Source organism: Aspergillus homomorphus (genome assembly GCF_003184865.1).
Source record: "Aspergillus homomorphus CBS 101889 unplaced genomic scaffold BO97scaffold_60, whole genome shotgun sequence".
Taxonomy (NCBI): Eukaryota; Fungi; Ascomycota; class Eurotiomycetes; order Eurotiales; family Aspergillaceae; genus Aspergillus; species Aspergillus homomorphus.
Window position 1 is genome coordinate 103,987 of NW_020291946.1, and position 15,391 is coordinate 119,377.

At 50.8% G+C, this 15,391-nt stretch overlaps 3 protein-coding genes across 3 annotated transcripts; 2 read left to right on the forward strand and 1 right to left on the reverse strand.

The window, feature by feature from the left end:
* Nucleotides 1-1,566: 1,566 nt before the first annotated feature.
* Nucleotides 1,567-4,604, forward strand: BO97DRAFT_355834 (S8/S53 family peptidase; the record flags this gene model as incomplete). Its single annotated transcript, XM_025692148.1, has 5 exons — nucleotides 1,567-1,812; nucleotides 1,892-2,340; nucleotides 2,416-3,513; nucleotides 3,567-3,901; nucleotides 4,000-4,604. 5 exons carry the CDS (start codon nucleotides 1,567-1,569, stop codon nucleotides 4,602-4,604), a joined length of 2,733 nt encoding a protein of 910 aa, XP_025546855.1.
* On the reverse strand, nucleotides 4,407-5,722 carry BO97DRAFT_408818 (uncharacterized protein). Its single transcript, XM_025695944.1, has one exon. It carries the CDS (start codon nucleotides 5,506-5,508, stop codon nucleotides 4,678-4,680), a length of 831 nt encoding a protein of 276 aa, XP_025546856.1. The 5' UTR covers nucleotides 5,509-5,722; the 3' UTR covers nucleotides 4,407-4,677.
* Nucleotides 5,723-8,979: 3,257 nt separating this feature from the next.
* BO97DRAFT_310753 (ankyrin repeat domain-containing protein) lies at nucleotides 8,980-9,510 on the forward strand (the record flags this gene model as incomplete). The annotated part of the gene is made up of 1 exon (XM_025691219.1): nucleotides 8,980-9,510. A coding segment is annotated over one exon (531 nt), but the record flags the coding sequence as incomplete, so codon positions are not given.
* Between the last annotated feature and the right edge of the window lie 5,881 nt (nucleotides 9,511-15,391).

Sequence of the window (15,391 nt, forward strand, 5' to 3'; positions counted from 1 at the left end):
GTTGTTGGAAGAAGGGTGAAAGAACAGAGAGGGGTCACCAAGGTATTATACTGTACTGTAATAGTGAGGGCTTGATCGTCGATAGATATCAGTGTAGAGGTGTAATGATTGAGATGATCTATTTATGGCAGCACAAGTAGACGTATGTGCGAATGACATTGTGAGCAATTTCTGCTTGCCCTACTAGTAGAGCAGGGCTGGTATACGCTATTGTGCATGTATACATTACCTTACCGCTGCTGCTTCAAGTTCAAGATAGAAGATCAGATGTGAAAGGAGGGCACAGCTACAATAATACTTCTTCGATTGTCTCCAGGTAAAATCGGCAGTGCTAGTATCAGCGGACGGATGTATGTATACATGCCTGTAACCACTCACAAGCAGACACATGGCCGTACCGCTGCCGTGTCAGTGAGGAGACAAAGGATGGGAATCCTAGCAGTCACACGATGTTCCTGGGAATTTAGTATTTCCTACTACCAGGGCTACTAAGGTCATTAGTGGTATTGACATTTGTATCGATATTAGCTCCAGTCACAGCCTCATATTCGCCCAAGAAGGGACTATACTGCTTAGAATGATGAATTAGTCAATGGATTCTTAGCTAGAAGTTATAAGTGCAATAGTTTTATACCTTGTTCTCTTAGAATGTTTCAGATAGTATTCTGTAAACTGGTTGATCGTTGCTTTTAACAGCTAGTAGATATCTCATGCTTGCCGCTCAAATGAGTCGGGCCTTTTACTCCGTGGTCTCAACTTACTGCCGGTCATCTTATTGGGTAGACTAATTTATCTAGACTAGTAATTTACAGTCAACTTATGGCCCGAGCGGCTACGAAACGAGGTTACAAGGTAAATAAGATCTGAGCGACCGACTCCCGCCGGAGGAAAATTAGAACCATCCTACTCTTTGAAGTATTTGTTACAGGATGAGCTTATGGATAACCAATGACATATCCAAATCGGATTATGGATCAATCTAAGCCTGTTATGCGTCGTTCTGAGAACCTAACTGTCTCCAATCCTAAGCTTTGAGGGCCGAAGACGCGCCGAACTGAGTGGGGAACCCCCACTACTGTAAAGTACAATACAAGGCTTATTACCCCCGCTTTCTTTTGTTGTTTGGGGTGATGGGGGATTATCCGAAAATACCCGCGAACTTCGATCTAGAATCGCTATTTTTCAGCCGCGATCCCGTGTTCGAAATGATGTTTCTTTTTAACGATAGGTGTAAATGATCATAAAATGTGGGACTACCGCAATCTTGTCCGGCAACCATTTGTAGGACCCTTGTTAGAAAGCATGGGTCGCAAATACAAGTCCAGTGTTTTTGGTCGATGACCTGGATATTGAGTGCAATCGGACTTTTTCTATTAATTTTTCTGGTGGCAGGCTAGCACGGCCTCGAGGCGCTGGGCCTGGAGGCTTTGAAGGGTTAATACATCGCCTGCCTCCGCTCATGGACTACACGTGCGACTCCTAGTTTCTCCTTTTCATTCTGACACAACATAAACATTTTGAATTCGGGGTCGAGTTTTCGAATTCAACATCTCTGAATGCAAGACCATGGCTGACAATAATCCTCGAGGTCTGCTGCAGTCTGTGCTTGGGTTCTTCGCAAGAAAACGACCCGAAAGCTCCGCGCAGCCCGGGTCGTTGAGTTCGCGGACACGCGAAGCCTGGCTTCGGACGGATGCATATTTGCAACATGATGCCGATGAATTAGACGAGGTTGAGCCTGATCGTCTTGCAAGGACGCTTCGTGTACTTGAAGAATATGTTCAGTACGACTCTGACCGAGAACCAGATTGTGTAAGCGCTCTTTACATACAGTTAGGTCCAGTCTTTCAGCCCCTCACTTCCTGCCTACTAACACAAAGTAATGCACCAGAGCTTGCGACGAGACATGCCGTATCCGAAACTTCAGGCGATGCGCAGCATAATCGAGCGTCCGAGTCACGATTCGCATTCTAGTCCAGGGACGACCATTCGCGTGAGTAAACGGAGACGGGAAAGTGATGCTGTCATTCAGGAACTGTCGTACTTGTACAATGAGGGCAAGAGACGCCGAGTTCTGCGTCGTGAAGAGCCAACTACTTGCGAAAATTCCGAAGACCCTGAGGCCGACTTCGCTGTACTGATGCGGAAACATTTGGTATCCCTAGACAACGCGTTACGAAGAGATTGGGTCTGTGTTTGCCATAACTGCTCAGGATTGAGCGTTCGACTCTCCCTGCCACAACATGAGAAGGGTCTGAAGCTTGATACGTGCTTCGAAGTGTTTTTTGGCGTACGGTCTCTTCTTGCAATAGAATTGCAAGAGGCTAGAATAACCGTCAAGTAAGTTTTCAAAGCTGTTTGCAACAACCTTTCCTGACTTATTCTCGACAGAGACGTACAAAACCATAGCCTGAGGAGCACATCTGATCCTTTGAAAAGCGGCGCGTCCAACTTTACCCACATATGCCAGAGCATTACAGGTTCCCTTGGCCAGGCAAATTGCTTGAACCTCGCTCTTGAGGATGGGAGATTTCGGGAGCTTCATCCGCAACCGAAGACCTTTGGAAGTAATCAAATGGCTGGCACAGTTTCTTTGTCGACATTATTCAAGCGTCAACAAGAATTACGTGGTGGTTCGTCGGCATTGCCACTAAAGGGGAAACGAATCTTAGCTGTGACACTGGCTACCGCGCTTCTTCCGTTTCTAGAAACACCATGGCTACAGCCTTCCTTTAATCACTCAAAGATTCAATTCTTCGAGCCACTGCAGAGTGGAGAACTACCTGACATCACAAAACCTTTCCTTGCCATGGAGCACATTCCAATTCTCTCAGCCCGCAATGAAGACACTGGGGTCGGTTCTGGCAAGTCCAAACACATGGTGCATCCCAATGCCAGCGTGCTAGCACTGGGCATACTCTTGTGCGAGCTTCATTATTGTACACCCGTGGAGCTGATGCAAAAGGAATCGGGCGCCGCTAGGAACGTCAATACAGACTATTATACCAGTCTTGAGATGCTTAAATCTCTAGAAGTCGAGGTTGGCGTGGATTACTATCTCGCTATCAAGGCATGCCTGCAGTGGGAGTACTACCCCCCTGGACAGCAGGCTGATTTCGAATCTGTCAGTGTACAGCGGCTCTTTTATCAGAATGTTGTCAAAAGACTTGAGGCTGAGATTTCCAAGTCGTGGGGACTTCGATTGGAAGACCTGGGTTCATTTGAGTCACGAGCGAATGAGCTCTGCTGGGGTTCTATTGGCCGAGAAGTTTTTCGCCATCAAACAGGCAAGGCAGATCCATCTGATACAAATAATCAAATCCAGACAATCTCCTATCGTTCTATTCCTGACGTCACGCCTGTGAGCCACATATCATTCAACCCGGATATGGGTTTACAGATGCCGACACACCCTTCTTTGAAGCCGCAATCTTCTGCCGGACCTTTTGTCGCGCTTCCAGAAAAAAGCTTCTATTTCTTTGACGCAAGCCACCAGGCGGGTTGCGAACAAGCGTAAGGTGTCTTCACAGCTTTCACGAGGCTTCATCGTTCTAATAAGCTGACAGGAGTCAACTTTCGCGACAATGGATGGATCGTCTTCTGTATTCGATCAATCAGCATGTTGACCCCTACCAATCAAATAAAGCCGAACGCAGATTCGAACCGGTGCGAATAGCGATCCTAGACTCCGGTTTTGATCCTGACAATCCACTTCTAAGGGCCGAGGATGGACGACTAGACCCACGGATCAAGGCTGCGCAAAGTTTCATCGCTGAAACAGAACCAAACGACATTCGAGACGAGATTGGGCACGGCACTCATGCTCTTGGACTTCTACTCAAAGTTGCCACATGTGCTGAGATTTATATCGCCAGAATTGCGCATCGAGAGACGCTAGATCGTAGCACCTACGATGACATTGCAAGGGTAGGATTGGCTCTATGCAAAAGCTGATTTTTTGAAGGATCTGACCGTCCATTCAGGCAATTAATTATGCAGTTTCCGAATGGAAGGTGGACATTATCTCTATGTCATTCGGGATCCGTGAATTGAGCCAGCCAATAAAAACAGCCGTTTCTGATGCTATACACAGTCAGACGTTGTTATTCTCTGCGGCATCGAATGACGGAGCGAACTTCGGCCGGGCCTTTCCAGCAAAATTTCCCGGCGTCTTTTGTATCCACTCAACTGATGGAAATGGCAATCCTTCCATGTTCAACCCGACAGCAGACGACAAAGACGTCAACTTCAGTTTACTTGGGGAGCATGTCTCCTCGCACTGGCTAGTCGGCAAGGATGACCACGATCAACCTGTAAAAGTAATGTCAGGTACATCGGTCGCCACTCCGATAGCCGCTGGGCTAGCAGCTTCGGTTCTGTCGTTTGTCCGGCAGCAGGACTCACTCACCAATCCAGGAAATGAGTTACTGGGGCCGTGGCTGCAAGGTGCTGATTCAATGGATGCGGTTTTGAAGAGTATGGCCAGGCATACACGAGGCGCAGGCTATGACTATCTCACACCCCACGTACTCTTTGATCGAAGTTCCACACGGGAGCATGTATATGAGAAGATAAAGGACATTAAGAAACGTATGTATACCTAGAAATCTATCAACAATCCAGTCTAGAATTGAGCTCAGCACGGTCAATCGGGGTCTCATTTGTATTGTAGCATATCTAAGCGGGGACACAAAAGACATTGCCGTTCTCGGTCACATCAAAAACGGTTTGAGCAGTCCCGATGTCTGACCCGTTCACTTCCTCAACCAAAATAGATTCGTCGTCTTCCTGTTCTCCACCAACGGCGAGAAATGCGCCCTTGTTGTACTCTTCAACCTTAAGTCTCCGCCCGAATCTTAGCCTTTTCACGCGGAATGCAAACACAAACTCGGATTCGCGACTGAGTTCTGTCTCATCGTCATTCGTGCTGACCCAGTGACCTTTGGGGCCCATCGATGTACCCAGCGCAGTCACGTCAAAACCAATGTTACCTCTGACTGTTGTACTTTGCGAAGTAGAGTACTTGATTCTGGCGCCTCTGACGAGTTTTATGCCCGTGACGAGAAAGAGCGAAACAACGGGGGCAAATTTCTGTTTGGGCTCCCTCAGCCACGTTTGCACGGCGGGTGCTTTGATGGCTTCTTCTATATATTCCTGCGTTGGCTCAAAGGATATAGTTGTCACCGTGTCAAATGCGAACACGGTCGCCGTTTTTTTAGCATTCTCGATGTCCACCTCAGGTCCGAGAGGCAATCCGCCGGTAGCCAACTGCAGAAACTGGGCATAAACACCGCAACCGAACCCTTTCTCGGTTGAGATGGTCCTCTTCCAGTCGGTCTCCACGACCGGCGGGAATGCCTCGGCCACGGCAATTGGTTTCGCTCTATTAAGAGGGTATTGCGGCGTTGATGTGGAGCGAAGTATAGATCCAAGAGATAGCGGACCCACTGGCGGTGGATGGATAAAATCCGACGTTGGACACAGGAAATACGTCTTTGTGAAAGACATGACTCTCAGCGGTAGGGTGACAGGTTCTTCAGGTCAACACTTTTGACTGTCAGTAGGTCGCGCACACTGAGCACAGTAAGCGCAGGCTTGAAACAGAAGAGTGTATTGCCAGGGGCTCCAGATTTGATGGGCATTGTGACAATTTGATCCGGATCTGATCAGAAGGGGTGGGGTCGGTTCAAAGCACAGGTGACGTGAGCTTGACCCGACTTCATCACAGTCTACTATGTAATTTGTCCCATCTGCCCCTTTTTCTTGACATAAGTAGTCTCAATCGCTCGAAGATCAGTCCACCAATCAGCCAATCGCAATGGTTGTCCATCGGCCGGAGAACCACCACTCGCCGCCATCCATTTACTAGCTCGTACGTTTGGGCTGACTCTGACATGATCGTGTATTAGTTAGGTTAACTTATTTTACTAGTTACCTACCTAACTTACACTTGTTTTCCTCGGTCTCGCCGAATCGCGTCAAAAGCTACTACCTAGTTTCCGGTCCATGCGTTGTGGGACGCCACTTGTAACGCAAACCCCGGCACAAGTACAGGACTGTACAACTCAGCCGAAACCAACACACATGGCGGGATCTCCTTATCTGACCCTTGGGGATCCATACGACATATCTGGGCACCTTGGTCGCAAACATTGGGCCAGCAATCTGTCTGTCGGAAAATATCACCTCACAAGCACCGGGGGGGCGCGCAGATTCCTGGTTTTTTGACGGACTCAGAAAAGACCTGCCGGACCGCTTGCACCGCACTGCTTCTCGCCATGGACACTCTAGGTCGCGGGGAAGATGCAATGATGGAAGACATCTTCCTACAAGACGATCTTCACCCGACTATCGCAGAGCACGCAACAGAGTGCAACTCGCTTTTCCACCGATATATGGTAATGCCAGAAATCGTGCCGGATCCTACTATTGTCGATGATCAGCTGGCCCGATTTACCTTGTGGGCATCAAACATGGATGTGTATGGTCCGCTCAATGTTTCGTTGGACTACCGGCTCAGATTCAGTCCCACAGTCGTGGACATAATACATCAGCTCCTGGGCCTCATTTGTGATACGCTGAAGTCTTGCAAGTACCTGTCGCTCCCAGATTTCGACAGACCAAGCGTTGGAAAAAATCAGTCTATGCTAACGAGTATCTTTGCAAAAGTGAAACCGATCGATGAGCCCCCGCCGACCCCGAGCAGGAAAAGGCAGCGCATATCAGAACAAAGCAATAGGGAAGACAGGATCAGGAGAGGCGACAACGACGCAAGCGACTCCGACAGCGACGTGGATCCAGCAGAAGACAATATCTCGAAAATTACCGATATAATCGGCGGAACAGTGACACGGCTTTTTCGTCTAAACAATGCTATTCGAAAGTCCGCAAAAGCGGACCGGGCGCGTAAAATCGAAAGATATAGAGCAGATGAAGACGCAAATAGGGTGATAGCGGAACTGCGTCATTACACAGAATGCTATATTCGTTTTCGTTTTCCAATGGCACCGGATGCCCTGCGCTCAGCACTGGTCGAAGCCAATGCAATGCGCCTTCGACGACTGTATTATCAGCGGTCCCATCGAAGGCGCATTGGACTGAGTGTGCAGAGTCCGCGAAATGCCCCTGCCGTTCAACTGCCGAAGATAAAAGAGAGTGCTACAACTGTACATTTTGATTTGAGCATGCTTCCTAAGCCTGCGACAAACAAAACGATAAAGGGAGCAGCACGCGCCCCACCGGTGCCAGTAACCAATGCAACTACCGCTCGACAATCTGCTGTCAGAGCTTTCTATGCCAAATCCACAACGGAGGTTCCTCGAGCTAAATCTGTTCAAGTCAATAACAAACTGTCTTTCCCCCCCATACCGCCGACCGATGAGTGTCCATACTGTGGCGTCATTATCGAATTTAAGGGCACGGCGAAGTCGACGCTCTGGCAGTAAGCAGAACTCTACCTTTATGAAAACATTGCGTCTAATATCCCGTAGTAATCATGTCATTCGAGACCTGGAGCCGTTCATTTGTGTCTTCGCACAATGCTTGGAAGCAGGTTCACACGAAACCGGTCCACCGACATTTGAAACGTCAAATGCCTGGATCGGCCACATGCAGAATGCTCACGGGCATACATGGGAGTGCCGAGCCCCTTCTCACGATCCGATCACCTTCGATCAGGAAATCCAGTATCGGGAGCATTCTATCAAAGAGCATGAGGTGCCTGAAACGCATGCCGGGACCCTCAGCAACGCAGCACGAAGACCGGTACTCGATAAAATACCGGAATGCCCATTTGGCGACGACTTTCAGCCTCCTCCGGGAAAAGTCGAACCTAGTGCCGTCTTCTCGAGCGAAGCTCTTCAGTCGCATGTCGCCGCTCATATAAAGGAAATTGGTTTGCTCACACTGCAAAAACTACCTAACGATCTTGACGCAGACACCGAGAATGTTGACAGCGATCAGCCTTTGGAAGATGATGGGCTGGGTCCTGCAAGATGGCGTGCATCCATGTACAGTGTATTGGATGATGACTCTTTGGAGTTTCGTGACGATGACGCCGAGCATGCAAGTGGCATTTTGGATTACCGAGAAGAGGAGATTAGTGCATCAGTCACAAAACTGGATTTGGAGGACAAAGACGACTCAGGAATGGCCAAGCTTCACCGTGCGGTGCAGGCCGGCCGCTTGGACCTGGTCCAGTCCTTAATCCACAGAGGCGCAAAACTGAGCAGTGAGGACGGTTTTGGCAGGACAGCGTTGCATTATGCTTCCATGGAACCGTCCCAGAGTCTTGAGATGATGGCTCTGCTTCTGAATGCGGGCGGCAGTGCCATCATAAATCTGGGTGATCACCACGGTCAAACAGCCCTACATTATGCTACGGAGAGGGGCTTGACTGATATCATTTCCATCCTGATTGAACATGGTGCTGATATTTGTAGAGCGGACAATCATGGGTTTCCTCCCTATCTCTGGGCTGTGGTTGCAGGGCAAACAAGAGCAATGGACAAGCTGCTAACCGTAGGTGCCAATGCTGATCCTATCAGCGCGGATGGTAACTCTGCGCTGTATTGGGCAGCCGGGCTGGGCAGGTCTTCAGTCGTTGCGATGCTTATGGACCACGGTGCCAGCGTATCTCATGGTCCGGATGTGCATAAAGGCCCGTTGGAAGCGGCGGCAGCGTTTGGCGACCTTTCCACCGTAAAACTGCTCCTCTTATCTGGTGGGGATCCGAACTATCACGGTCAAGATGGTTGGTCCGCGATACATTGGGCAGCAGAGGAGGGCCATTTTGAGACCGTGCATTTGTTGCTAGACCGAGGGGCCAACATCAACGCGGTCAGCTCTTATGGTACCTCACCATTGCACTGTGCTGCAAATGGTGGGCATGTTCAAATTGTGCGCTCGCTTCTTTCACAGCGAGCCGATCCACTTAAGTCTACATGTCACGGCTGGACCGCTCTACATCACGCTGCTTACATGGGGCACTCTCGCGTTGTCCAGTGCCTCCTAGAAGACGACCGCGTAAGATCCAGTGCCTCGCAGCAGGACAATCATGGCTGGTCCGCTCTCCATCTAGCCATTCATAGTCGAGATCTGCCCACTGTCAAAGTCCTGCTTGATAGCTTCGCCATTGCGGAGCCTTCGGCCCTGGTTGATGAGAACGGGCTTACTGCGGAAGAATGGCTAGATCTCGAGCCAACTAGCCACTTATACAAAGCCACCAGTAACTTAGCCTTCAGCAAGTCACGCTGTTGCCGGGCGGTCACCGGCTTAAGACAGGCAGTTCTCACCGGGAGTGTTCCTATGATCAGACTTCTCCTCAGACTCGGCCATGACGTTGACGGCATGGATTCCGGACGAAGGACCGCGCTCTACTACGCGGCGAAGACGCGCATGCTCACCATGATGGACCTTCTCCTCCAGATGGGTGCAGATCCCAATATCATCCCCGCGGGACGCAAATCCTGGAGGGAGTTTATCTCGGACGACGGCGTGTTACGACGGCTCAATCGAGCTGGCTACGGACCCCCAGATCCTGACCCCGAAGTCAAGCGCCAGATCCAGATTGCGCTCCGAGCGCACGGGCAGCCTTCCGCCCTACATCGGTCAGGTCCGTTACTGCCGGACCGGTCGATTTTACCATCACCACCACCAGCACCAGCACCACCGCCACCGGCAATGCGAGAACCATTGTCCTTGTCGGCTCCCGCTCCGTCAGCGCCATCCTTCCTGACCCAGCCGCTCTCCGAGACGCCCACACGCCCACCAGCGCCTCCAGCACAAACATACGACAAGAAGCGCAAAGCGAAATCCAATGGGTCGGGCCTGACGCGCTTTTTCAGGCGGCTGCTAGGATGACCACTTCATCGCACGGCGATAAAAATGGGAAAGCGAGGGCTGTCCATCAGTCGCTGGTGCAGTCTGAATGCCCAACCTTGTGCTCACATGATTGGGATAGTGGACTCGGGATCAATCACCTGGGCAAACTGTGGGCGTCGTTCCTAAGTCAGCTTGCCAGTGGCACGCCATTACAGTAGAGTGAATAGGCAGGCTGCCGGCACACAAAAAGAACAAAGCAAGACATGAGCGAGAGCGGCAGCAAGATGTTATTCTCTGGGGGTTAACGGTCGTCATCATTGACCCGGATTAAGTATAGATAAGTCATAGGCTGGCCTTGGCTTGAGAAAGAAACCATCGCGGACAGCCACGTAACGCGTTGGAAAAGCTTTATAGAAATCCTCTACTATTGTATTGTACAAACCCCCCGACGTCAGTTGCTCCGTCTCATCCATTACATACAAAGCGGAACCTGATCTTCCAATGCCACAAGCAGAATTTCTTCACGAAAAAGCAAATGCGGTAGACTAAACCGCGACTTGCGATCCTGACCGCCCGCCCAGCTGTACCTTTTACGGCTCAGCTCTCGCTTTGCGCCGGCGGCCTCCCAGGCCGAAAACGTCGACGTGGGACTTTCATTGATCAACAATCCTATTGACCATAATCTGAACTTCCGGCAACCATTGCAGAGTCTGGTTTACCCTTCGTCTCCAAGCCGCCGCCGGGAATGTCACGCCGTGTTGCTTTGCGATTATTAGGCACTCCAACAAGGTCTTGCACGCCCGCTTCTGCAGCGACCCTGGAGGCTGCTTCGATATCAAGATACTCATTGCCTCCGGCATTGCCTCACCGATCAGCCATTTGTGGGACAGGGAGTCTCCCTCGCAGAGAATCAGGCATGATGCAGAGGGAATGTTCAGGAAACGGTCCCGTCCTGCGCTCTTTGAGCGCTGCGCAAATTGGAAGATACTGGTGAGGAAGCACAGTAATCTGGCGAAGTCGCGGGCTCTGCTGATGTCGATCAGTTCACTGGCGCATGCCTGATTTACGTCAGTGAATAATTCAATCTCGTGGCTGCTGCCGCTGTATCCTTCGTAGAACTCCGCCACGAGCCTGGAGAAATACTCGATTGGCCGCGGTTCCTGGTTCTCGAGCATGGCAAAGTGCGATGTCAGCAGCACCACCGTCCGAGCCACGTTCTCTTCCCGTTTGCCACTTCGGATCGAGGTATCGAAATCGTTCAAGAAGTCGCGGACGCCGTAGTGCAGGAACTCTTCCGCGCCTCTATGGTAGGCAATGGCCGCCCAATGTGAGAATGCGCGGGCTGCGATAGCATCCCCTTCTCTCCATCCGTGCCGAACGGCTGCGAGTTTGGCTTCCGAGCCGACGAGGACTGCGACGATCAAAAGGGCTTGCAGGTCCGCGGGGGCGGCCTCCCGAAATATCTGCGTCGGCAGCTCAGTCATGGCCGTCAGCCCTCTGCGGTTTCTGGAAACAACCAGCTGGACGAAGAATTCCCGGTACGCTTCCGCCCATTGTCGCAGTTCGCTCATGTTATGCCTCGTAGCGACCTCCTGCAGTACAGACATATTCTCCCAGCGGTCAAATGCCACAAACTTCAGATATAGTGTCACCAGCGAAAGCATGATGGGGAAACGGACGGAAAGATGGAGGGCCTTCATGACCATGTTGACCTTGCGCGACGCCTGCTTGTACCGGATGACAAAGATCTGCTCTCGAAGCCCAAGTAGCTCTTCGACCCGCTCTTCCATTGGGTCTGAAGGCTTTCGAAAGGAAACGACTCCAGGGGGCTTGGGTAACCGGTCCAAGCGCGCTCCGTGCTCAAGCAATATTTGGATGATCTCTTTCGAATTCGCTTGGATGGCTCGAATCAGTGGAGTGTCTCCATGCTCGGTCTTACTCTCGAGACGGGCACCCCGGTCGAGCAGTAGAGACACGATGCCCTTGTGCTGGCCATTGACCGCGATATGAAGTGCTGTCAACTGGCTTCGATCTTTGACATTGACACGAGCACCATGATCGAGGAGCAATTCCACTATGTCTTGGTGACATCGATTGACGGCCCAATAGAGCGGCGTTCGGCCGTAATTGTCTTTTCGTGAAATGAAGCGGGCATGCTCGCTGATCAACAGTTTCGCCCAGGGTACATTACCCAGGTACGAAGCGAAATGCAGGACTGTGAACGAAGGTGCGTTGCCGCCGTTCTTCTCATACTCCCAATAGAATCTCCACCATTCGTCTCGAATTGGAGAGTCGACTTCAAAGAATGGACGTGAGAACTCAGAGGATGCATCAATGACATCGCTGGCGTGATGAAAATGCACCGGCCAGTATTGAGTGGCATACAGCGTGAGTGAATTATGGCTGGGTTTCTCGTCACTCGCTCGAGTCGATCCGTATATGTGCTCAATATGTGCTAGGCAGGTCCGCATGAGAGTCAAGTGAGTATTCTGGTCCATGTGGAACATATTGATTCCTCTAGCGTTGACTTGGTTGCTCTGGAAGAATTCTTTCGCTGACTGGTGGACCAAGTTAACGACATTTCCCTCGGTCTTCACGAGGGGTCCGCACAGCCTGAGCTGATTCTTAATCACCTCAATTGGAGCAACGGTACCAGTTGTTTTTTTGATCCCTGTGGCCACTGTCAATTCATCAATTGTGAGGGGCCGCGCAGCAAGAACAACCCATTGTAGAATGGGAACCAGCGCTTCCTTGTCGTCGATTTGCTGCAATAGCCGCTGATAGATCCCACCAAGGCCTTTTGGGATACGATGGATGATCTCATTGATCCTGTTCCAACTTCGACCCTGCAGCTCATTGGCAACGAACCCTACCCACAAAAAGGTGCCGTCGGCGCCAGCTAACAAAGCCCGCTGAACCTGTGCAGCCATTTCTTCGGAGAGCTTTTGCTCGGATGCCAGCTCGTTCACTTTGACGGAGATATATCTCTCCACATCTTGCGTTATCTCAGTACTGGAATCGTCCAGCCTGATTTGCAAATACTGGCCAAGTTTGCTCTCGGAGATAGCCTGCTGGGGCCGAGAGAGCAGGATAAGCTTCAGTTGTGGCCGGGACAGCTTTCGAGATTCTATCAGGTAGCTCCCAACGGCGTCGAGAAGCTGCCTGAGTGATTCCGTCTCACATTCATCCAGACCGTCCAGCACACAGACCACCTGGGAGGACCTACTGTGTTGGAGCAGCGTGAGGAACACATTCCACAACGCGATAAAGCTGGAAACAGTGTATTTGATTGTGTCAGTTCCCTCAAAGGAGGTCTTGATATATTGGGCCAGGTGCGGATGAATATCAACCCACTGGTGTATGAGGCCTCTCAGCAGGGTCAATGCCGTGTTCCGATTCTTATCGCGATTACTGCAGAAGTAGTAGAGAAGAACATCTTCAGCGACTCCACCAACTGGCTCTAGCACTTCGGTGATATAAATTGCTAGCATGGTTTTGCCTTTTCCAGGGCCACCCGAGATCCAAAGCAGTGGTTGGTGTGTGTTTGACAGCCACTCCTGATAACGGGGATGTTGTATGAGCCATTCGCAAGTGCCGTCGGCTCTACGTCCTTTCAATAGAACGAGCGACTTTCGGTCAACCTCAGGTCTTGTTAGAAGCAAGGCACTGAGAATTGGTGCAGCCTCAGTGTGTGACGTCTGAGGGGTCGTCTTGGAAGTCTTGGGGATAAACGAAATGACCTCCCTTGCATAGGCTGCAGCAGCCACTGCAGCATAGGCGTGCCAGAGCTTCGAGCTGTGGGAATCTGCATAGTCACAGATTCCCCGGATAATCAAGCACTGGGCAGCGTCTTTCAAACTGGTCACGCCCCTCTCGAAACACAGAACGCCTTGCTTCTGTGCCAATCTGTCTCTAGTCGCTCCGTGGCGTATCGGATGATGACCGGAGGCGATAAGGCCATAATGCACTATAGGGTCCTGAGTCTCTCGTGGCTGCCGAAACCTGATCTTATCCTGGTCGCAATGATTGCAATCATCTTCTTCAGATTCAATAGTTGTATGATCATAATTCGACTCAAAAAGAACGTCTTGCTCTGGGCCTGGACGGGTGAAAGTGACGGGGTCTTTGCTCACAATATCGGCGACGTACTGGGCCATCTTACTATCACCGAATATGGCGGCTGTCTCGGCCTTTCTCGTAGCTGTGAGCAGTAACGATGTTCGCAGACCTAATGCTCTGCCGCGAAGACACTGATCTTCCCCTTGCTTTCCGTTCGCGTCATATTGAAGGACACCCGGCCGGTCGGCTGGATACTTGCTTACGACGACATCACCAAGACGGATATCCTCCTTGGTGGCTGGAACCCCTCCCGCGATACCGACCATCAGATTGATCCGGATGGATTTGAACCTCGCATGCAACTGTGCGGCGACGTACGCCACAGAGGTCTCTTTATCGTCATAATCAGCACTCGCGCGGAAAGTTGGGTATGCCAGTACGACGTTATGACCTTGGAGACTCCCTAAGATGTAGTTAATGCCGACTTTCGTGTTTTGACTAGGAGATAGGCTGTCATGAATGCGGTCAAAGGTCGCTCTGGCTGCCTCTACCTCTATGGGCCGTGCGCAAACCCACCCGACCCGGTAGTCATCATGGGAGACCATGATGGGTGCTAAGCTTTGCTTCATTGATATACAAGCAACGAGATCAGCAATCTGATCGTGCTCAGTCGTAGATTTGAAAACGCATGCAGTGGAGATATGCAATCAAATCAATCAAAGTTAAGATGTCGGGTGAGAAGCAGCGAAACCTACGTGGGGATCAGACGGACGGGACGGGACGAGGCGGGAATCCCCCCTTCCCTTCCCCCCCTCCCCACCCTTGGGACGGTTGGAGGTTTAATCTGTTCGTTAATGTGTCTACTGTTGGCACTGCGAAAGGGGAGGCTGCATCTCATTTGATTGGAATGACAAAACCACCCGGGTTGGAACACCGTATTGGTCTTTTCATCCTTTCCGCCTGCTAATTCCATACTACCACCACCCGAGGACGACGCAAAGTCTTACGCTTCCCGGCTTGATATGGTCTTACCGGCTGGATTTCCGGCGCAAGAGGTCCGGCGGGTAGATAATGAGGTGGATCTTATCTCTCGAAGATGAGGCATTTTCTTTATTGGGCGAGCACAGGCGCTACGGGTTAGATTCACTCAGAAGTAAGCCTGGAGGCTTCCATGTCAGGAGCCTGTGAGTCAGTCAGCCTTGAGGACGGTGCATTCAAGGATGACTATCATTTGTCTCACCTGTAGATGTGGGGCTGAGTAGTACGACATGGTTGGCTGTCATTAAGCATGATGGATGCAGCTCGCATCACAATTTCCCATCTCTTACAGCCACTGGAAGAGCCAATAGAATAATTCAGGATTCTCTACGGAGCCGCGCGCCAAAAGTTAGTAGTACTTTTAGAACCACGCTAAATGCTCAGGTGTATTGCAATTACTCTATGCAGCTGTCTAGTCACTACTTCTATGCATCTGATCCGTATAGGAGTGAGAATCATTCAGACACCACCA